Genomic DNA, 24280 nt, shown 5'->3' on the forward strand with positions numbered 1-24280 from the left:
GGACCCCTGTGGAACACCACTGGTAACTGGCAGCCATCCAGAATGGGATCCCTTTATTCCCACTCTCTGCTTCCTCTCAATCAGCCAAAGCTTTATCCATGCATCTAACTCCCATAATTCCATGGCTCTTGTTTAGCAGCCTCATGTGCGGCACCTTGTCAAAGGTCTCCTGAAAATCCAAATACACAACATCCACTGCATCTCCCTTGTCTAGCCTACTTGTAATTTCCTCAAAAAATTGCACTAAGTTTGTCAGGCAGGATTTTCCTTTAAGGAAACCATGCTGAGTTCTGCCTATCTTGTCATATGCCTCCAGGTACTCCGTAACCTCATCCTTGACAATCGACTCCAACAACTTCCCAACCACTGATGTCAAGCTAACAGGTCTGTAATTTCCTTTTTGCTTCCTTGCCCCCTTCTTAAATAGCAGAGTGACATTTGCAATCTTCCAGTCCTCCAGAATCAGGCCAGAATCTATTGACTTTCGGAAGATCATTGTTAATGCCTCCACAATCACCACTGCGACTTCCTTCAGAACACAAGGGTGTATTCCACCTGGTCCAGGAGATTTATCTACCCTTAGACTATTCAGCTTCCTGAGTACTTTCTCTGTCGTAATTGTGACTGCGCACACTTCTCTTCCCTGACACCCTTGAGTGTCCGGTATACTGCTGATGTCTTCCTCAGTGAAGACTGATGTAAAATACTCATTCAGTTCCTCCACCATCTCCTTATCTCCCATTACAATTTCTCCAGCATCATTTTCAATCGGTCCTGTATCTACTCTCACCTGTTTTTCACTCTTTATATACTTGAAAAAGCTTTTAGTATCCTCTTTGATATTATTTGCTAGCTTCCTTTCGTAGTTCATCTTTTCCCTCTTAATGACCTTCTTAGTTTCCTTTTGTAAGCTTTTGAAAACTTCCCAATCCTCTGTCTTCCCACTAATTTTTGCTTCCTTGTATGCCCTCTCCTTTGCTTTTACTTTGGCTTTGACTTCTCTTGTCAGCCACGATTGCATCCTTTCTTCCATTCGAAAATTTCTTCTTTTTTGGAATATATCTGTCTTGCACCTTCCTCACTTCTCGCATAAACTCCAGCCACTGCTGCTCTGTCGTCCTTCCTGCTAGTGTCCCTTTCCAGTCAACCTTGGCCAAAGGCATTGGTCTGACCACACTTGGTGCATTGTGAACAGTTTCAGTCCCCTTATTGCAGAATGGATGTGCTGTCATTGGAGGGAGCCAATAGGAGGGTCACGAGAATGATCCCAGAAATGAAAGGGTTAAAATATGAGGAGCATTTGATGGCTCTGGGCTCTTCTAGTCAAGATGGCATCTGCATACGCTCCTTCGGTCGACAACTTCTGGATAGATCATGAAACAATATATTTCACTTCTATGTCTTTTACATTTATTTTTCATTTTAAATGTGATTCTGGAACTGTTGGGGGAGTTTGTGATTTGCAGTTTGGAGATCGTTTAGGTATTTCAGTGCTCTGCAGTCTCTGAGAGGATTCTGTAAGGCAGAGGTAGCGTGCAGGAACCTCATCGCAAGATGGCTGTGCGACGGGCGGTGAGCTAATGTTCGACTCCATTTTGCAGATTAAAGCTTCCATTGTTCACCAATTAAAGCGAGGAGGGAGATTGAAATATTGAGGCAAATGCAGAAGGCGAGCACTGGCTGCCTGTATTTTGATCGCTGGTGTGATCTCTCTGCTATGGAGAGGGGAGACTGCCATTTAATCGCTTCTGTGCCCGGAGAATGTTACCCAGGGTTTTCTGTCTTTTGAATATGGACTTGGGCTAAAGACATTTTTTCTGTCTTATACTTCTTTATATTCTGTGTTATCACCTGATCCTTCTTGTTTTTTTCTGTGTGGGGGAAGAGGGATTTAGGGTTTGATGTGTCTGTTCTGTTTTTGTGCGGGAAGGAGGGATTTGAGGGTTTGATGTGTCTGTTCTGTTTTTGTGTGGGAAGAGGGATTTGAGGGTTTGATGTGTCTGTTCCGTTCTTTTCTTGGTTTTGTGGCTATCTGGAGAAGAAGAATTTCATAGTTGTATACTTTGATAATAAATGAACTTTTAAACCTTTGTATTTGCTGGAGTTCAGAAGAATGAAGGAGGATCTCATAGAAATCTACCAAATATTGAAAGACCTTGATTGAGTGGACTTGAAGAGGATGTTTCCTACAGTGGGGGAGTCCAGGACCAGAAAATATAACCTCAGAATGGGGGAATGTCCACTTAGGACAGAGATGAGGAGGAATTTCTTCAGCCACAGAGTGGTGAATCTGTGGAATTCATTGCCACAGAGGGTCGTTAGGTATATTTAAAGCAGAGTTTGATAGGTTCTTGTTTGCTAACGGCATCAAAGGTTATGGGGAGAAGGTAGGAGAATGGGGTTGAGGGGGGAAATGAATCAGCCATGATGGAAAGTCGGAGCAGACTTGATGGGCTGAATGGTTTAAGTATGTTCCTATGTCTGTCTTATGGTCTAAAATCAGTGTGAACAGCATTGTAATCCCAGCTGAGGGGAAAGCCAGAGGCAACGTAGTGTTACAGTGGGTGCAGTACAGGAAGGCAAATTGGTGCAAAGCCATAATGAGGTAGATTAGAAGATAAACTACATCGTTACAACAGCGGGATAGAAGCTGTCCTTAAACTAGGTGGTCCCGAGGGAAAGGGTAGAAGGGAGGATGACTGGGTTAGGAGGCGTATTTGAGAGAGGGCTGCTATCCCCAGGCAGTGAAGAGTGTAGGTTGAGAACCCAGAAAACTTAAAGAGAATACAGAAGTGTGTTGCAGAACAAGTATGAGTGTGTGAGTGTGAGAGTGTGTGTGTGTGAGTGTGAGATTGTGTGTGTGTGTGTGAGTGTGTTGGGGGGGGGGTGTGGGAAACACAAGGGGATGTCTGTGACAGGCTGGAGATGGAATAGTGTTATGCGTTATGTTACTCAGATCGTTGCCTTAATCCCCATTACAGTACTTGCCTTGCTCTATGACCATGAGAAAGGATTATTGAGAGCTGTGATCTTTGATCAATAGTGTTTATTAGAAAGCAGACAATAAGGGCGGAAATGATAGGGTCTTTTAAGAGACTCCTGGATAGGTACATGGAGCTTAGAAGAATAGAGGGCTATGAGTAAAGCCTAGATAGTTCTAAGGTAGGGACATGTTCAGCACAGCTTTGTGGGCCAAAGGGCTTGTATTATGCTGTAGGGTTTCTACGTTTCTATGAGTGTGAGTCGTGAAAGTGGAGGAAGCAGACGATAAGGGTTGAGAGTGTGGGTTGTGAAATAGGAGGAGAGTGGCTGTGAATGAAGAGCAAGTTAGTGGTAGGGCTATTAATTCTGGAGGTGGTTCATTTGTTGTGGAGTTAGAGGGAAAGGGTTAAATTCTGGCAGAGATGTATTTTCTTTTGTATTTTGTAGCTGATGTGAAGATATGAATGTCTGAATACATGTACCAGCAGGCTCGAACAGCTTCTATTGTGGTCTTATCAAACAATTGAATAGTCCCCTAGTACAAGAGGGTGAACTCCTGACCTCACAGACTACCTCATCTCGGCCTGCACTCCACTTTGTCAGTATTCATCCTGCAGCCTATTGTTGTGTTCCCTGAATATACAGCTGTAATGAAATATCTATGATGATGGCATGCAAAACGAACCTTTCCACGGTAACCCAGTACATACGGTCATAATAAACCTGTCTGATCGTTTTAAAACTTTTAGCTTGTATTTATTAGTGTATGAAACACAGCTCTACTTGCTTTGTACCTATGACCGTGAGGCTAAGCACAGCTCCAATGCCATGTTCAAGTTTGCAGACAACACCACTGCTGTAGGCCAAATCAATAGTGGTGATGAATCAGCACACAGGAAGGAGATCACTCTATGTCAGCAAGATCAAGGAGCTGATTACTGACTTCAGGGGGAGGAAAGCAGAGATCCACGAACAAGTCTAATCAGAGGGTCAGAGCTGGTGAGGGTCAGCAACTTTAAATTCCTCCATGTTATCATTTCATGGGACCTCTCCGGGGCCCAGCGCATAGAAAGCATGGCAGCGCCTCTACTTCCGTAGAAGTTTGTGAAAACTTAGCATGACATCTAAAACTCTGACAAACTTCTATAGATGTGTGCTGGACAGTATACTGACCATCGCAGCCTGGTATGGAAACACCAGTGTCCAGGAAAAAGTAGTGGATTGGCTCAGTCCATTGTGGGTAAAACACCATTGAGCACATCTATATGGAGTGATGTTACAGAAAAGTAACATCCATCATCAGGGACACCCACCACCCGGGACGTGCTCTCTTATTGCTGCCAAGATACAGGAGCCTCAAGTCCACACCACCAGGTTCAGGAACAGTTATTATCCCTCAACCATCAGGCTCTTGAACCAAAGGAGATAACTTCACTCAACCTCATGCTTCATTTTTGAAAGGTGGAGGGAGGGTGTGTGGAATTTGGGTTCTGAGTCATGAAAGAGCCACATCACTGACATTAGCAAATCGTCTGGACCTGTCTGGGTCCACACGCTCTTCCGATTCCACACAAGCAGTTTGAGAAAGGCAGATGCAAGTTCCTGACGGGAGCATTAGGGGCACAGTGCCCAGGAGCCAGTGCACGGCACTCAGGACCGATTCCTGACGCCCAATGCCCAGTGTTCAGAACCCCTTTCCCCAGGACACATCGCTTTAAACCTTTCATTCTCACCCTCTCTAACTTCTCTCTGTCACTTTATGTCGAAACTAGTATCTTTAAAATGTTATCTTCAAACAGGAACCGGTTGCCATGATACCATGCTGATCTCTTTCCTGTGTGCACTTCACTAGAACTGAAACATTCACTGTAAGTGTGAATCAGTATCAATGGCAGGATGTTGAGGTCATGGGTTCCGTTTTTTTTTACATTTTCTGAATAGAACAAAAAGCCCAAGAGACAGGAGGTAGAAAGAGCCATTCAGCACCCTGAGCCTGTCCCACAGCCATTGGGATCATAGTGGATTTTTGATCCCAGTATCATTGCCTCCTCTTTCCACATCCCCACATTTCTTGAATATCCAGAAACCTGTTGATCTCTGCTTTGAGTAAACTCAATGGCAAAGCTCCACATGTCAAAGATCTCACCATCACCAGAGGAGAGAAGGTATTCACCTCCTCAGACCTGAATGGAGACCCTTTATTCTGAGACTGTGACCTGGATTCTAGGCATCCCAGCCACTGTCCTTCCACCTTGTTGAATGTTGTAAGAAATTTGTAAGTTTCAATGAGATCTGCTCTCATTCTTCTAAACTGTGGAGAACACAAGCCTGGTCTACTCACTCTCCTCATAAGAGCATAAGAAATAGGAGCAGGAGTAGGCCATCCGGCCCATCGAGCCTGCCCCGCCATTCAATAAGATCGTGGTTGATTTGTCCGTAAACTCAGCTCCATCTACCTGCCTTTTCCCCATAACCCTTAATTCCCTTACTATGTAAAAACTTATCTAACTGTATCTTAAATATATTTACTAAAGAAGCCTCAACTGCTTCCCTGGGCAGAGAATTCCACAGATTCACCACTCTCTGGGAAAAACAGTTTCTCCTCATCTCCGTCCTAAATCTTCTCCCCTGAATCTTGAGGCAACGTCCCCTAGTTCTAGTCTCACCTACCAATGGAAACAACTTTCCTACTTCTATCTTATTTATCCCTTTCAAAATTTTGTATGTTTCTATAAGATCCCCTCTCATTCTTCTGAATTCCAGAGAGTATAGTCCCAGGCAACTCAATCTCTCCTCATAGGTTAACCCCTTCATCTCTGGAATCAACCTGGTGAACCTCCTCTGCACTGCCTCCAAAGCCAGTATATCCTTCCTCAAGTATGGAGACCAGAACTGCACACAGTACTCCAGGTGCGGCCTCACCAGTACCCTGTACAGTTGCAGCATATCCTCCCTGCTCTTAAATTCAATCCCTCTAGCAATGAAGGCCAACATTCCACTTGCCTTCTTAATGACCTGTTGCACCTACAACAGGCCCAGTGCCTGGCGAAGACTAAACACAATAATAGAAGCAGGGGTTCCCAACAGTTTTATGCCATGGACCAATGCCATTAAGCAAGGGGTCCAGGGACCCAGGTTGGACCCTGAGCTAGAGGAACAGACAACTGATAAGTCTAAACCCTACACATGAACATGGAATTCTCAAAATTCCAGTGAACTGCTCCTCCTCTGTCACACCTCTCTCTCCTTCTGATCTACCCAGTCCCTCCTACACCCACCCTAGCCCATTCATCCAGCTGCTCATCACCCACACACTGCTCCCACCGGATCCCCCCTTCCTTCGGCTCTCTCCAGCTGCCCGCGTATATTCTATGCTCCACTTTCTTCTCCTAACAGATTCCACCATCTTCAGTCCTATGTCACACCCAGCCTCTGTCACTATTCCCACTCTCCACCTTCCTTCTACCTACCATCGCTCCTCCACCTATCACCTGCCACACCGCCCTCCCACCTCCTTGGCTGTCTCCCTTCTTATTTGAATCCAGATGAAAGGTTTTGATCCAGAAACCTTACTGCCCATACCCTTTCACGAAAGCTGCCTGATCCATTAAGTTCCTCCAGTATTCTTGTCTGTTAACCCGTCATCCCAATCTGGTGAATCTTTGCTGCACTGCCGTAGGGCCAATCCTCCCTCCCTCCTGCACTCAAATCCTCTCATTATAAAGATGTACTGTACAAACACTTGGAAGATGAGCTGTTGATGTCCTTCTGTTTTGGAACATGGGATGCTTTAGTTAACCTCTTTGTAGGTGGCAGGAAGTGGAGTCCCCTCCTAGCTTCCACCTCTCCCTGCCCCTCCCCACCCTCTTCTCCTTCCCCCTCCCCCTCTCCGTCCTCCTCTCCTCCCCCTCCCAGCTTCCACCTCCCCCCTCCGTCCTCCTCTCCTTCCCTCTCCCCCCTCCGTCCTCCTCTCCTCCCCCTCCCCGTCCTCCTCTCCCTCTCTCCACCACTGGCACAGAGTGTCCACAGGGCACCTGCAGTCACTCTCCCAGGGCGCCACCCAAACCTGTGACCTCCACAGTGAGAAGGACAAGGAAGTGGTAACCAACACCACCTGCAGGTTCCCCACCACCTTGACCTAGAAACATTTCATCGGTTCTTCATCACCACTGGGTCAAAATCCTGCAACTCCCTCCCCGACAACTCCTTCACTCCGAGGGTGGTGAGAGTGTGGGACGAGCAGCCAGCACAAGAGGTGCACGCGAGCTCGATTTCAACATTTTGGAGAAGATTGGACTGGTACATGGATGGGTGGAGTAGAGACGGGTGCAGGTCGATGGGACTAGGCAGTTTAAATGGCTTGGCATGAAGTAGATGGGCCGAACCACCTCTCTCTGCGCTGTATTTTTCTATGACTCTATAACACGGTGGGAACACCTTCGCCTGAAGGACAGTGGTGGTTCAAGATGGATGCTCACCACCAGCACCTCTTGAAGGACAACATGGGATGGGCAATAAGTGCTGACACCATCAGTGACCCCCGGAAAAATGACTAATTTTCACAGAAAATCCCCCAAACCTAATCCAACAGCGGATTATAATTGTAATTTACAGACTTCCACAACCTTAATCCTCTCCACGCTTCCCACAGCATATCCTGAAGAGATGGGTGGAGCGTGACTCCCATATCATTGGCCGATAACTCTACAAAGGACCATATAAGCGGGATAGAGTGCAAAGAAGATTTACAAGAAGGGCCTGAATTATAGGGAGAGGTTAAATGTGCTGAAACTTTATTCCTTAAAGCATCGAAAGATTTTCCAATTGAAATCATAAGGGTGAACTTGCGAAGAACTGAAGTAGAGAGAGCAGAGGTTCAGGGTGGGAAACGTTCACGCAGAGGGAGGTGGGTGTATGGGGAAAGCTGCCAGAGGAAGTGATTGAGGCAGGTATAATAGTAGCATTTAAAAGGTATTTAAACAGGTACATGGATAGGAGAGGCTTAGAGGGATATGGGCCAAATACAAGCAAATGGGACTGTAGGCATGTTTCAGAGCTGTATTACTCTGAAACTAAAATTTTCAATATACTGAAAGGCTTGACAAAATGAGTTTGAACGGCATTTCAAAGATTCTGAACTGAAGCCTGCGGATATCCAACTAAGAATTCATACTGGAGAAAAGATAACTCCTGTGGAAATGACATTTGTAACAGTTATGTACAACAACCGACAAGCCACATTATGTGGTAAAAACAGAAGGGGCTGAGCCGCTTACAACTTGATTGGAGATCCATCCACCACCTGCATGCCACGTCCCCTACAATAGTGTCAACTGAAAGCGACTTAAGAAAGTACTGGATGGTGCCACAACTGTCTCCACGCCGTACACCATGAACCATTGTCCTCTGCCTCAGGTTGGAAAGCATGTCGGACCAAGGAAGAATTGTCCTGCTCAGGGGAACCATGAAAGTGACGAAAGCAATGGTCTGACTGCAGCATATCTGAGAAAGCCTCTGATATGTTAATCTGGCAGTTCCTTGCGAAATGTGGCTTGGTTTTAAACTGGAAGAGAGTTCAAGGAGCTTCAGGAAAGTTACAACCATTCATCTTTTGTGAGTGAAAGGAAGCAGAATCTACTCTGTGTGTAGTAAGGTTATTGCATGAACTTCAAGTAGGAGACAAAAAGCTGCTCGTAAAAGTAGATGCAAAGGCCAAAACCCAGCTGGATGAATGGAAGGCCAAGAAGAGTCAATGGAGATATGAAAACAGAGGATTTTTGAGATGATGTTGTGGATGAGGAAACCAGGAGTGATCAGATCGGAAAGGAAAATAGCAACACACATAAAATACTGGAGGAACTCAGCTGGCCAGGCAGCACCTATGGAAAAGAGAACAGTCGACGTTTCAGGCTGAGACCCTTCTTCAGGACTGGCATTAGCAGCGGACCAATCGATTCGCAGAGAGAGAGAGGTGAGTGAGAAGAATTTAAAAAAAGAAAATTTCGCGGGTCTTGGCGCATTAGCGACAGACCAATCGATTCGCAGTTCATTAGCAGGCGCAAATAAAAGTAAAGCAGGGTCAAAGCAGAGCAGCCATTGTGTGAGGGGACCAGTGTAGGAGTGGCAACTTGAGGCTTTGGCTCAAGAGGCACAGGTAAGTAGCAGGTAAGGCTTTTGTAGTGGTGAATAAAAAGTCACTAAATTAAATAAAGTAGAGATGATGCAGGATCAGGTGATGTGCTGTACCTGAATGATGTAGGAGCTGGTGGACCCCTTTGTGCCTAATGACCACATCTGCAGCAAGTGCTGGCTGCTCGAGGAGCCCAGGGTCAAAATTGATTTCCTGGAATCTGAGCTTCAAACACTGCGGCACAGCAGGGAGACATCCATAAGGTAAGGGTTCATAGAGCTGGGGGTGATGTATTAGCATGGATAGAGGATTGGTTAACTAATAGAAAGCGAGAGTCAGGATACATGGTGTTTCTCTGGTTGGCAATCAGTGGTGAGTCGTGTGCCACAGGGGTCGGTGCTGGGCCCACAACTGTTCATGATATACATTAACGATCTGGAAGAGAGGACAGAGTGTAGTGTATCTAAGTTTGCTGATGATACTAAACTGAGTGAAAAAGCAAATTGTGCAGAAGATACGGAGAGTCTGCAGAGAAATACAAATAGGTTAAGTGAGTGGGCAAGAGTCTGACACATGGAGTACAATGTTGGTAAATGCAGGTCATCCACTTTGGAAGGAAAAATGGAAGAGCAGATTATTACTTAAATGGTAAAAAAAAAATTGCAGCATGCTGCTGTGCAGAGGGGCTTGGGAGTGATTGTGCATGAATCACAAAGGGTTGGTTTGCAGGTGCAGCAGGCTATCAAGAGGCAAATGGATGGTTGGCCTTCATTGCTAGAGGGATTGAATTTAAAAGCAGGGAGGTTTTGCTGCAACTGTACAGGGTACTGGTGAGGCCACACCTGGAGTACTGTGTGCAGTTCTGGTCTCCTTACTTGAGGAAGGATATACTGGCTTTGGAGGCGGTGCAGAGGAGGTTCACCAGGTTGATTCCAGAGATGAGGGGATTAGACTATGAGGAGAGATTGAGTTGCCTCAGACTGTACTTGCTGGAATTCAGAAGAATGAGAGGATCTTATTGATACATATAAAATTATGAAAGGGATAGATAAGATAGAGACAGGAAAGTAGGTGAGACTAGAACTCAGGGACATAACCTCAAGATTCAGGGAGTAGATTTAGGAAGGAGATGAGGAGGAACTGCTTTTCCCAGAGAGTGGTGAATCCATGGAATTCTCTGCCCAATGAAGCAGTGATCTACCTCAGTAAATATATTTAAGACAAGGTTGGACAGATTTCTGCATAGTCGGGGAATTGAGGGTAATGGGGAAAAGGCAGGCAGGTGAAGATGAGTCCATGGCCAGATCAGCCATGATCTTATTGAATGGCGGAGCAGGCTTGACGGGTCAGATTGCCTCCTCCCTCCTATTTCTTATGTTCTTATGCTGTGTGACCTGTTGAGTTCCTCCAGCATTTTGTATACGTGGCTTGGATTTCCAATATCTGCAGATTTTCTTGTGTTTGCATTAATAAGAGAATATTCCAGCGAACTACATGCACCTTCCCAAGAACAAGATGCACACCCTAGACAGAAGAAAATGGAAAAGGAAGAGGATGATGACGTAAGTGCTGTGGAATTGGAAGAGGATAAATGAGACCTAATTTCTTGAGAAATTAGCAAATTCAGAGATACTCACAAGAAACTAGAAGACGAAATAGGAAGGCGAGAAAGAGAAAGGCATGAAAGAGGGAAAGAACGTGAGAAAGAAAAAGAGCAGCAATGGATTGCAAGTGGGATTCGGACTGTGAGCGAGATCGTGATAAGGAACATGAAAGAACCACAAATAAAGTAAAGGTTAAAGAGAGAGAAAGAAGGTGAGACTGGGGGAAAAGCAACGATTGACGTAGATTCAGAGAGATGAGCTGAGAAAAGGAGAAGAAAGGTCTCGCGAGCTGTTAGAACCACTTCCTGCAGTCTCAGAGACAACTCCTACAACCACCACGTTGGAGGCCCCAGAACCTGAGATTGTTTCACAGCCGCAAGTCTCACCTGCCCAGCAGAGTGACCTCCCTAGCCAGAGGAAGAGTAAGAAAACTTTCACAACAATTAAATCTCTATGGTCGATTAAAAATAGGTCGATTTAAAAATTTCTATGCTGTGGGTGTCTGTATATAGTAGTTGTATTATATAGTATCCTGTGTATATAGTTGAGATACATTTTATATTGAGTTAGAATTTATAGCTAAGCAGGGAGGAGTGTTGTGTATTTAATATTTGAGTACTATTGTATATTGTTTGATTAAGCATTCTTTAATGTTTACGTAATGTATTGTGGTTTGTATGTAAATGGCATATGTTATCACATCACCATGTAATACAAAAGAACCCTGCTTAAAATAAAACCAAAGTTAGCCTCACATTTCAGACTCTGCTTGTTCCTTTAAAATAGTTTTTATGTTGTAGAGTTGCAAAACAACCTTGACAGGGAAGAGAATCTGTGTTACTCTGAACCACAATTCCTTAGGTGCAGAGAGTGCAAGGACGAAACTGCAGACATCTCAAAGCTGGCTTCACTGAAATCAAGCCTGTCCGTCCAATCTCTCCACATAACTAATATCTTCCATCCCAGGCAAATCTCTGAGCGACCACATCAGTCCTCCAATATGGTGACCAGAACTGTATGCAATAGCCCCAGTGTGGTCTAATCAATGCAACAAAGCCTCCCATCCCCATCCCATGAAGGTTCACATGATTTATGTTTCCTTCACTGCTCTAATGACCTGTGTTGACAATTTCAGAGAACTATGGAGTTGAATCCTCCAAGTCATCATATCCCTCAGTGCCCAACAATTTACTGTACACTTTTTCACTCTATTTTACATCCCAACATGCATTATCTTGGACCTGTCAGGTTTAAATTCCATCTGCCCTAGTTGCACCTGACTTTCCTGCTAATCTGTTTCCTTTGACCACTTTATTCGCTCTCCACACCACCATCTTCAATACTCACTAATCACACACCTCTTACATTCACATCCAGTCCAACAGTAAATGCATCAAACTTCAGAAATTTGTTTACATTTACATCATTTATTATTATATTGTAATTTGCCCTTTACTGTGCCTATTGTCGTTTATTAATTATTGTACTGTCTTGCACTGTTTTGTGCACTTTATGTAGTCCCATGTAGGTCTGAGTCTAATGTAGTTTTGTGTTGTTTCATGTAGCACCATGGTCCTGGAGGAACGTTGTTTCATTTTTACTGTGTACTGTACCAGCAGTTATGGTTGAAATGACAATACAAAGTGACTTGACTTGAAATCCTAACACCAATCCCTGGCTACAGCACCAGTCACTGACATCCAATCAGAAACACCAATCCCTGGGGTACACCACTGGTCACTGACATCCAATCAGAAACACCAATCCCTGGCTACAGCACCAGTCACTGACATCCAATCAGAAACACCAATCCCTGGGGTACACCACTGGTCACTGACATCCAATCAGAAACACCAATCCCTGGCTACAGCACCAGTCACTGACATCCAATCAGAAACACCAATCCCTGGGGTACACCACTGGTCACTGACATCCAATCAGAAACACCAATCCCTGGCTACAGCACCAGTCACTGACATCCAATCAGAAACACCGATCCCTGGGATACACCACCGGTCACTGACATCCAATCAGAAACACCGATCCCTGGGGTACACCACTGGTCACTGACATCCAATCAGAAACACCAATCCCTGGGGTACACCACTGGTCACTGACATCCAATCAGAAACACCAATCCCTGGCTACAGCACCAGTCACTGACATCCAATCAGAAACACCGATCCCTGGGATACACCACCGGTCACTGACATCCAATCAGAAACACCGAACCCTGGGGTACACCACTGGTCACTGTCATCCAATCAGAGGGTTATACTCTCTCCAGTACACTCTGCTTCCTATCATCAAGACAATTTTGGATCCAATTAGCTCAAATGCCATGTGGGATCTTGTCAAAACTTTTACTAGCCTTGTCTAGGATAGTCCATGTGGACAATTGGTCCAGATGAAGGGTCTTGACTCTAAACACTAACTATCCAGTTCCCTCCACAGGGACTGCATGCCCCACTGAGATCTTCCAGAAATGTTTTTGCTCCAGATTCCAGTATCTGAAGGTGTATATCTGTGGAGGACTAGTGTTCTCTGGACAGGCAATAGTATCTGCACTCTAAGGTGGATGGAAGAGAACTAAGTGGACTGTTTTAAATACAGACAGACAACGTAGAGCAGAGAGCAAGTTTGTAAGTCTGGCAGGAGCAAATGATGTTGGGAATAGCGAGGGTGCATTGCCATGAGAGGGGTGTGGGAGAGGAGGAGTGTTGGGGTGGGTGCCGACACACCCAGCCCTGAGACCACAGACAAGGCCAATTTATTCCAAACAATTGGTTTATTGTTCACCATAGAACGTCTCTCTGGTGCTTTCTGCTCCCTCCACTTTCTCTTTCCCTTTTTCTAACCACAATTCCCCTCTCCCTGCCCCCTTCCCACTCTCAGCCCACAGTAGAGATCCCTATCAGAATCGGGTTTATCATCACTCATATGTCATGATTACTCCCTCACATTGTGGGATGGGTGCATGATTTTTAATAAATTCTACAGTACTGTATCTACGTGCTTAGACTTTTGCACAACACTAGTTCCTAAACACACTTCAAAACCAATTCCCTGTCAGAGAATCACTTCCAACTACACTGAGGTTTTGTGAGGCACCGTAGAAACAGAAGTTATTTTCTTTTGATAATCAGTCTGAAACTTTTGACATCTTTAAAAAACACTTTGCAGCTAAGCCCAAGGAGTAGGTGGCAGAAAATAAACTGTACCTCTTAAACCTGCAGCCAGGTTAATAACATCAGGATCTGTTGATTAGAGGAATCACAGGAGTCCACCAGATTCAACCAAGAGTTTATTTTTAATTTGGAAACAAAATTACAGGAAGTTTATCTTATGCTTAACATCAAGTGTTTTCAAGCTTCCCAGTTAACTCTTGAAGGGGAAGTGAGGGGTTGGGGGAAGAGGGCCAATTTTTACCAGGGTCCACTACAACTATGGCAAAATTAGCCCTTCTCTCAGGCCCTCATGGAAAGTTAAAGCGAGATTCTTTGACACTAACTGGTGCTCAGTGGGGTTGGGTTGTTGTTTACTCATCGCCAGGCCAGGGACTGGGAGACACTCAAATCACACCTCCTGCCACATCCCGATCTCGGCGAAAACCCAGAACCTGGGAAGGAGAGGAGAACAATGAAGATTATGCAGGGAGTGTAAGGATCTCCTGAATCAGCACTGATTTAGCTGAACTGCCCGGAGAGTTTTCAAAATGGAGTGGGAGCCCTGATTAACGTATTCCCAGAGATGAAGATTGTGGAAAAAGATTCATAGCTCATCCCACTCCTTCAACCTGCCACACCCCCTCCCTGTCTCACGTCTCCCCAATTCATTCACATACCCATCTAGCCACACCCCCTCCGTCTCACATCTCCCCAATTCATTCACATACTCATCTAGCCACACCCCCTCCGTCTCACTTCTCCCCAATTCATTCACAAACCCACCTAGCCACACCCCCTCCGTCTCACATCTCCCCAATTCATTCACATACTCATCTAGCCACACCCCCTCCCTGTCTCACTTCTCCCCAATTCATTCACAAACCCACCCTGTCTCACATCTCCCCAATTCATTCACATACCCACCTAGCCACACCCCCTCCGTCTCACATCTCCCCAATTCATTCATATACCCACCCAGCCCTCCCAAAACCAAAATCCCACAGCTGTTAGAAATCAGAAAATGCTGGTGACCTGAAATGTTAACTGTCCCTCTCCCCACAAACATTGCCTAGCCTGCTGAGTGTTTCCTGTGTTTCCCACTTTAAGTTACGATCTAACAGTTTGGATTCAGAAGTGTTCCATTGAACCTCCCCACCTCCAAAGCCCACAGAGGGAGCTGTGTGAAGGCAACTTCACTGTGTGGCCAGGTCTAATTGCTTGGAATGATTGTGAATCCTCCATCTATGTTGACACTACGATTTTACACAGAGTGGTTTTTCCCATTCACAACACGGGGGCGTTTGCTGCCTGCCATGGAATAACCATTGCAGCCCAAGCAGTGAAGGTACTGTCACCCTGCTGGGAGAGGGCAGAGGCGCTATTCAGCCATCGGGAATCACTGGACAAAGCCTCCACCTCTGTCACTGCGCTGTTGTGTATTGAAATTTGTTGATAGCAGCAACAAGTCTTGACGCTCCTGGAGGGAACTGCACAGACACAGATTCAACTGGACAATGCTGACCAAGATTCCTGTGTGCATACAGTTCCCAGTGGGCAATGCGAGGGCTTCATCTGGAACCACAAGATTTTGATATTTGAGATAGATGTTTCCCAGGATAACTGATGCCAAGATTAAGGAAGGCATTGTTGTTGGTCCACAAATCAAACAGGTCATCAGTGACAGGCAATTCAATGAATTTTTAGTGATACTTAAGAAAAATAACATGGAGGCTTTCAAGGATGTTGTTGAAAGTTTTCTTGGCAACTCCAGAGCACCAAACTATGTGCAGCTGGTTGACAACATGCTTCAAGTGTACAAAACCATGAAGTGCAATGTGTCACTAACGATTCACTTTCTGCATTCCCATTTAGACTCCCTCCCTGCAAACCTTGGCACTGTCAGTGACGAGCATGGTGAAAGATTTCACCAGGACACTGCAGTCACAGGGCATTATCGGGGCAACTGGAATCCATCAATGCTGGACGCTTAAGCAAGAAGCCTCAGGCACTGAAAATCACCAACAAAACATTTTTATCTTAGTTGAACTATTGCAAAACATCAGCACCATTATGCAATTAAATGCATTATGTTCAATAGAAGTTAATTTCTTGTTTCTCCAAATTCCTATAAGATGCAATAGTCAAATTATATTCATGTTCAACTTCAATCGTTCTATCATAAACTAAAAAAAAAATTCTGAGGAAACAACACTTTCGAGAAAAAACTTGTCCAGTGTTGTTGTTCTTTGCAGCTATAGGAGGACATAGTATTGTGTTTGCTTTTCTTTTGAGGGGGAAGATGTGTTATTGCATGCAAAATTGTGAGCTTCAGTTGCCAGTGGGCAATGCGAGGTTCACCTGGAACTGGAAGCTACTACAGTGACCTGGTTGTGTGCCCAGTTCAGTAATAAAATGCTCTAACATAAACCCACGCCAAGTTTGTCTCACGCCACTCTCAGTGGGTAAAGTTGCCTTAAATCTCTCCTCTCACTTCAGACCTACACCCTCTGGCTGTCGATTCCCCAACACTGGGGAAGAAGACTGAGTGTATTCACAGTATCTTGTGATTTTACACACCTCTATGAAATCACCGCTCTCCATAGAATAAAGCTATACCTGTCCAACCTCTCTCTACAACTCAACCCTGGCAGCACCCTGCATTCGTTCCAGCTTAATGACATCTTTCCTATAACAATGTACTTTTCACCGAGGTGCAAAGTCAGGTACATCTCACTTGAGTGACTTCCTCCCCCAACACTCTAATCGTCTGCTGCTGACCGAGACAATGTCCAGAGGGGCGGTGTGCACACGGTGAGGACCGAGGACAAGATGTGTCATGGGAGATTCCACATACCTGGCTTTACTTGTAGGTGTGGCTCTCATTGCCACCACGTCCAAACCCTGCAACACAGAATGAGCAATTCAGGATTTGAGGTGTCTGGGATTGATCAACCCTGGGGCATATCCATCCCCCGCCCTCCAAACACAAGCACCCAATGACCAGGGCTGGCAGACGCTTTGGAAGGAGCAGGTTCAAGCTTCCTGTGTCAAGACCAGGCCTGAGGCACAGTAAGGGCCTCTTGCTGCACCCACTGGGTGAGATTCCTTCCCAGTACCCTAGAGAATATTTGTGACTTTACCCCTCTCCCCGTCCCCCCAGTGTTGGAGCTGTGCGGAATATGGCCGCTGTGATAGCCCACCTCTTGCTGTGAGGCATCATGGGTACGGAAAGGGCACGATATCAGGATATTGCTCGTTGTTCGGTCTTCACTCTCACTTGGAAGTTCCATGTGGGCCTGGGGTCTCAGGTGAGCACTGAAACTCCTCTTTAGCTAGGGAGGGAGCAATATTCGGTACCCATTCAGTCCTGGACCGAGGGATGGGTGTTCATCCCCTTGGCCACGGCTGCCACAGGTCTGTATCACTGCTATTTCAGGTCATGCAAGCCCCTCCCTCTCCATGTCAGAACCTGCCCCACCCATTCCTGCAGTCTGGACTACAGCTCTCCCGGATTAGGATAGAATAGAGGGTTTACCTTTGGGTCCAAAGAGGGCACCATAGCAGGGATTGGTACAGTAGGGCATTCCGTCGTGCTGTGGAAAGAGGAGGAAAGCCAGCTGTCAGGACAGTAAGCGTGAGGGACGCGAGGCTCCACACCTGCCACCATCGAGGCTAAGATGGTCTCATCTGCACCCGGCCCACGCTTTACACTCAGGACTCACGCGTGATCGGTCCATGTCAAACTCAGGAGGGAACGGGCAATTTCCCCACGCACTCTCCTGGGGGCCTCATGGAACCAGGCTGCTTCCCCAAGAAGTTGGTAGGGCCAGGCAGTATGGGGGAATGCAGGTGACTTCAGCCCATTGAGTCAACAGCAACAACAACCACCCGTTTATGCTCACTGCACTCCGCCCCACCCCACCCCCAGTTCCTCAGGAGGAATTGGACAAGCTGGATCTGTCTTCCCCAGAGTGAAGGAGGGCCAAGACGATGCAATAGAGGCTAAAAAAGTACGCGAGGCACAGGTAGTGTCTGGTAGGGTCCAAGGTAAAGAGAGAGGGAAGATTTGAAAAGAGATCAAAGTAGTACATTTTCCACTCAAAGCAGGGTCAGTAGCTGGAAGCAGCTGCCAGAGGAGGTGGAAGCAGGAGGGGTAACAACACAAGAAACATCTGAACAGGAATAGTGGGATATGGGCTAACGAGGGGAGTGAGATTAGTACAGACAGGCATGTGAGAGCATGGGTAAACTGGGCCAAATGGCCTCTTCCTATGACATTCCCACCAACTCTCCCCAGTTCCCACCACTCACATAAGGGGGGGGGGGCAATTTACAGTCGCCCTTTGAGTTGCTAACCCTCAGCACCACCCCCCCCAAAGTCAATGGTGAGGGGTTGCTGGTGAGAGGGATCTTGTGACAGGGAAAAGCATCGAACCGTTTGCCCTGGGCACGAGCTCTGGGCCGTCAGGAGGAAGGGAGGCTGCCCCCGGCCAGCTCTTGCCAGTTCGAAGCCTGCGAGCTCCAAGGCTGTGGGTCTCACCAACAGGCCTGGCACCTGGGTGTAGGTGACCGAGCTGCCAGCCCATCACCTCTGACGGTGAGACAGAAAACAGAGTACACAAGGCCGGAATGGTGAAACAGCTGGGAGAGCAGCTGGCTCACTGGAGTTCAGTCCAGAGCTCTGTGTGTGGCGTTCACACCATCCACCCACTTTCCCCGGAAGCTCCGGCATCCTCCCACACCCAAATGTGCACATACTTTGGCGTGTTTGATGCCTGCAATGGATGATGTGGGTGGAGAGGGTGGGGTTGAAGATCTGATTGAAATCCAGTGGATACTGAAAGGCCTGAATAGAGGTTGACACAGAGAGAATGTTTCCGTTAGTAGGAGAGTCTAGGACTAGAGGGCACAGCCTCCGAAGGACACTCCATTCGAACAGAGAAGGGCAGAAATTTCTCCAGTCAGAGGATGGTGGTGAATCTGCGGAATTTCTTGCCATAGACAGCTGTGGAGGCAAAGTCTTTGGGTGTATTTAAGGCAGAGATTGACAGGTTCTTAATTGCTGAAGGGATTAAGGGTTACAGGGAGAAGGCAAAATGATGGGATTGGAAAAATAAATTCCCCATGCTAGGGCAGTTTCAATTGGCCAAATGGCCACCCTGCCCTTATAGGTTGGTTGGTTAATTGCCCCTAGTGTGTGGGTGAGGGGAAGAATCGGAGGACAGTTGATGGGATTGTAGGAAGAAAGTTAGTAGTGGAATGGGACTGATAGGCTAGCACAGATTCAATGGGCTGGATGCCACAGCAAAATATGGAAAGAAAGAAAATACAAAATATGGGAGCTAAATGAAAGCATCTGACCTCAGACATCATTCCGGCTGTCAATACTTTCATGCATTTGGTACACTTCAGACAGGGTCTGTGCCAGTCCTTGCCCAGGGCTGACACCCTCTCGGCTGCAAGAAATAACAGCAATGGTTATGAAACACTCCACACAAGACCACGGCTGACCCACCAGCCCAGCCCAACAAAATCCACATGGAATCACTGATGGCAGTTACCACCTCTCACAGTGCCTGCTATTTCTGACACCTCCCCCGGCACAGTCTCCACAACAGAGTTCTGGGGCCCCCCAACATTGATGGTCCAGCGGTCACTCCCATTTCCCGCTGCAGGGAAACAAACGGGCATTTTGCCCATTGCCGCCAGGGAAGGTGACATCAATTCCCCCTGCCTTACCACTCGCCTCACACATCAGCTGTCTGTTCCACACTGCTCCTGGTGCTCGGTATCGGTGCAGCAGCACAGTAACTAGTGGAACATCCAGCTCTGACAGAGGGACGGGGAGCTGGAAGGTGAAAGCTGGTTAATGAAGTGGGCACTATCAGCAAGTGTACCAGAAAGCACCTAGAACATTTGTATGAGAAATGTTGCAGAGAAACTGACCAACACAAACACAGAGCAGCCTTTACACAGGAGACAGTCTCCGAGTGGTCACCTCACCAGTTTCCCCATCCCCTCTCACCACAGAGCAGGAGCTCTGCTCTGTCACTGGGTCAGTATAGATACTCCTGCACTTGACTGACCAGCTGAGTGCTTTGTTTAATGTTTCCTTCTCTGCTAATCCTCAGTGGTCACAAATCACTGCTTCTGCTCCCATTTCATGTGGAAAGAGCCACACTGCGCCCAGGCTAGTTCTCAGCAAGTTCTGGACATTGCCCAAAATTTAGGAACTGATTCTCCTCTGCCCCTCCCTCCCTGTCCATCTCACAACCCCTCTCGCATAACAATTTCAGCATCGTCTTTCACAGAACCTTGCTGGACACAAGCAATTTAATAGGAGCCATTCAGATTTTAGGGCAGATAAGCAAAAATGGCAGGAATGCAGAAATGAAAACAAACATAGGAAATGCCGGCACTCGGCAGGTCAGGGAGCATTCAGTCGAGGCACAAACAACTTTGTTTTGCAGTTTGATCCACACTTCAATCTGAGTGAAGGGTCACTGGTCCGATACAACAACTGTGTCTCCTCGGATGCTGTCCGAGGGGCGAGTCAGCAGAACAAGTGGTCAGGTGGGAGGGTAGAAGGGGCATCTTAAAGGAAAAGGGCAGAGATGCAATACCAGAGCTCAGCACCACAACTACTGAAGGCACGGTCGATGGTAGAGCAGTTAACAAAAATGAGGATAGCTAGGAGAACGAGTAAGAAACACTGCCCTTACTGATGAGTTGATGTTGTCTGTACAAATACAGTCAACAGCTTCCTGCACTGGGACGTCCCAATGGAGTGTGGTCTAATTTACACCGCAAGACCTCGTGATTTCAAGACCCATCACTGGAACCAGTTTATTAAGTATTTAGTATTTAAACATTTTAATTTCTGTACTAATGTCTTTCGAACACTATAGTCTGTATTTAAAGTTTTGCTGAGGATGCTTTGGGTATAAGCAGGAGGGCTTTAGTGCTTTGTTACTTACAGGAAGTCCTTGCCCCATCCCTTGCGGATAAGCAGGAGTCAGTGGCTGCAGGGCTAAAGAAGATTAGAGAGAAAGGGGGCAGGATGAGGAATCTGTAGACAAGGATCAGAGCAGATTTCCTGGATGGTCCCCTTGAAATTCCCACAGGCATTGCTCAGTAGCACCAAGAGCTCATGCAGTCATAGACCTGCACCCAGACCATATCCCCTACCATCCACCTTCTCTTAATCATTGAAATCGAGCTCACATGCACCACTTGTGCTGGCAGTTCGTTCCACACTCTCACCACCCTCGGAGTGAAGAGGTTTCCCCTCATGTTCCCTCTAAATTTGTCACCTTTCAACCTTAACCCATGACTTCTGGTTGTAGTCCCATCCAACCTCAGTGGGGAAAAAACCTGCTTACATTTGTCCTACCTATTCCTCGCATAATTCTGTATACCTCTATCAGATAGCCTCTCAGTCTTCTATGTTCTAAGGAATACAGTCCTAACCTATTCAATCTTTCCTTACAACTAGGTCCTCCAGACTCAGCAATATCCTTGTCAATGTTCTCTGTACTCTTTCGATCTTAGTTACATCTTTGACCCACTCCCGTCAGGAAGGAGGTACAGGAGCATCAGGACAAGGACTGCCAGACTGGGTAACAGCTTCTACCCCCAGGCTCTGAGACTAATTAATACCTTGCCACCGCCGAGGTCTCGTCCCTAGGGCAGCGAGCTGTTTCCCTGTGCTGCATTTTTAATTATATCAGCTCATTTGCCATAATATTTTGCTTTGTGTGCTGTGTGTGATATGCTTGTGGGTGCACCATGGTCCAGAGGAATGTTGTTTTGTTTGTTGTATGTAGGCATGGTCAGATAACAATAAACTAACCAGTTAAGGAGTCCAGCACATTACGGTACCACTGGAGGTCTATGATGGTCTCCCCCCACCACCCCGTATTCAGTTCCCCAGAACAGTACAACATTCTGCCGACTTTGCTTGCTGCATCCCGCCCGCCCTTTGCAAATTACCCAGCAAGCTACTCACATCTTACAACTCTGCAACATTCAGACAAATTTTCCTGCCTAAATACACAATTACGTTTCCCACCGTATACTCCAGTTGCCCACTCATTTCACCTATCCATATCCCTTTGAGACCCCCTTATCGTCTCTTCACAACTTTCCTTATTACTCTGGAAATCACAATTACAGTGGCCGCACCCCCAGAGAATTAATTCACCTCATCTCTACTCGGACTCTTTTTAAACAAACTTGCCACTCATTCTAGATCCCATTCTCCCACAAGAGAAACATCCTCACCACTTGGTCCATTTATACAGCTTGTCAAAAGCTTACAGGTCTCTGCACCAATTCCTGTGACGTACTAGTCATTACATGTTACCAGCCAGAAAAAGACCCATTCATGCCTGCTGTTTCCCCAAAAGCCACACCATGATAGTTATCTCCTACACTCCAGTAATCTTTGATGTGACAACTTATCAAATGTCTTCTGGAAGTCCTAGTTCCCAAAGAACCAATAAATTAGTTAAACACAATTTCCTTTTCACAAACACATATTCATTAAAAACTGCACTGCTAGAATGTCTTTCATTAACACCTTCCCTATAACAGACTCGCCTGTCTCCCTCCAAATCCGAGTAAAGGAGCTACATTCACTATTTTCCATTGTAATGGAATCTTTACTGAATCTAGGGAATTCTTGGAAATTTAAACGCATAATCCATGTCACTAGCATTCACTTTTACCATCCTCCGATGAATCGGGTCAGGGCCTGGCCGCTTGTTCACTGGTGCCTCCAGTAGCTTGTTCCGTACCATTGTCCCAGTGTTTGCAGTTCCTTCAGATTTGCCCTTTTCAAATTCAGAGCCAATTCGTAACTTGTTAATTCATTGGTAGACTCATTTTCCGTTATTAATTCGCCAGACTAACTTCTCTACAACCGACATTGACTTTCATTTATCTTAGTGAGATGCCGCATGGAATAAGCCTTTCCCGCCCTTGGAGCTGCACCGCCGCTCACCCCGATTACAACCGGCGGTACAACTTACAGCGACCTGCCGACCCCCGCACGGACAGTGGCGGCAATTGGACCCGCGACTCTGGTACTGTAAACCGCTGCGCTAACCACTACGCTTTTTCAGAAGAAGCTCTAGGAACTATCTTGCATTTCCTGCTGGTCTTGTTTGTTGGGGCTTCACTCGCTCTAATTTTCCGCCATTCCTATCTGAGCTGTTCAGTGTCATTACATTTTCAGAGTGTGCTGTCCTGACTGAAAACAGCACCGGTTCTCCCGTTCAATCCGAAACCACTGTGAGTTGATTTTAATCAGCGGCAGTTTAACCAAAAACACGCCCCGCCGATTGAGAAACAAACTAACCGCTCTCCAAACTAGTGAATGGACGAAATAAAAAGGCAAGACTCTGGAAGTAAAGATCAGAAACCCAAGCTGGATAAATAAATCAAAGAAGAGTGATTTCTTAAAACACAAGAATGATCGGACAATAAACCGTTACCGCCGGAGAGACGCAGCTACACCTGGGGCAGGCGGAGAATGTCAGAAGCTCTGCCAACTAGGGTTTGAATCTCGCCCGCGGCACAGTTCTACAGGAAACGCGGCTTGCTTACCGAAGTACACTTCTTTGCTACACTTGGGGCACTTGGGCATGTTTTATCCAGGCAGGGCTCTGTCAAGCACCAGGAACTCTGACTCACCGAGACACTCGGCGGCTGGGCTCCCGCTTATATAGCAGCTCTGCACACGGCGAACGGGGCTAGTCCCAAGTGCGAGGAGAGCAAGGCCCACGCCCATGAGGCGTTGTCGGGGGGAAGTGAATTGTTGTTCTTCCACATGCACCTGAGTGTTGGACTTCTTTGGTAAACAAGAGAGGGTGCGGTGAGTGGGGTTGGTCTCTCTTTGAGAGAGCGGTAAACTCACCCAGACTTCCATAAATCCTACAGGGTTCCAGGATGGAGGTAGAGGAAGGCTGGGGGGGGTCTCAGAATGAAGTGGTAGTTCTTTCGGACTGAGATGAGGGGAATCTCCTTCTCGCAGGGGTGAGTGAAGCTGTGGTGTTAACACTAACTGTAGCAGGCCTTGGTGAGACCTCACTTGGGGTATTGCCCAGCTACAGGAAGGATGTCACTAATCGGAGGGGCAACAGGATGTTACAGGGATTGGAGAGTCTGAAGCTGGCTGGGCTGTGATCGTTTTCCTAGCGTGTAGGAGAGTGAGTGGTGACCATTGAGAGGTGTATAGTATCATAAGGGGTGTAAATAAGGTGGGTGGTCACAGTCTTTATCCTAGGGTGGGGGAGCCTAAAATTAGAGGGTGCAGGTTTAAGGTGCGAGGGGAAAGGTTTAAAGGGGATCCAAGGGGCAACTTTTTATATAGAGGTGGAACAGACAGGTACAGT

At 46.5% G+C, this 24280-nt stretch overlaps 1 protein-coding gene across 1 annotated transcript; it reads right to left on the bottom strand.

Annotated features, from left to right (window-relative positions):
- Positions 1–14007: 14007 nt before the first annotated feature.
- Positions 14008–23649, bottom strand: crip1 (cysteine-rich protein 1). Its single transcript, XM_073040428.1, has 5 exons — positions 23493–23649; positions 19245–19339; positions 17419–17476; positions 16738–16784; positions 14008–14335 (listed from the first exon to the last, which is right to left on the bottom strand). Exons 1-4 carry the CDS (start codon positions 23530–23532, stop codon positions 16744–16746), a joined length of 234 nt encoding a protein of 77 aa, XP_072896529.1. The 5' UTR covers positions 23533–23649; the 3' UTR covers positions 14008–14335; positions 16738–16743.
- Positions 23650–24280: the final 631 nt, after the last annotated feature.

Source organism: Hemitrygon akajei, chromosome 3 (assembly GCF_048418815.1).
Source record: "Hemitrygon akajei chromosome 3, sHemAka1.3, whole genome shotgun sequence".
NCBI classification, from domain to species: Eukaryota; Metazoa; Chordata; class Chondrichthyes; order Myliobatiformes; family Dasyatidae; genus Hemitrygon; species Hemitrygon akajei.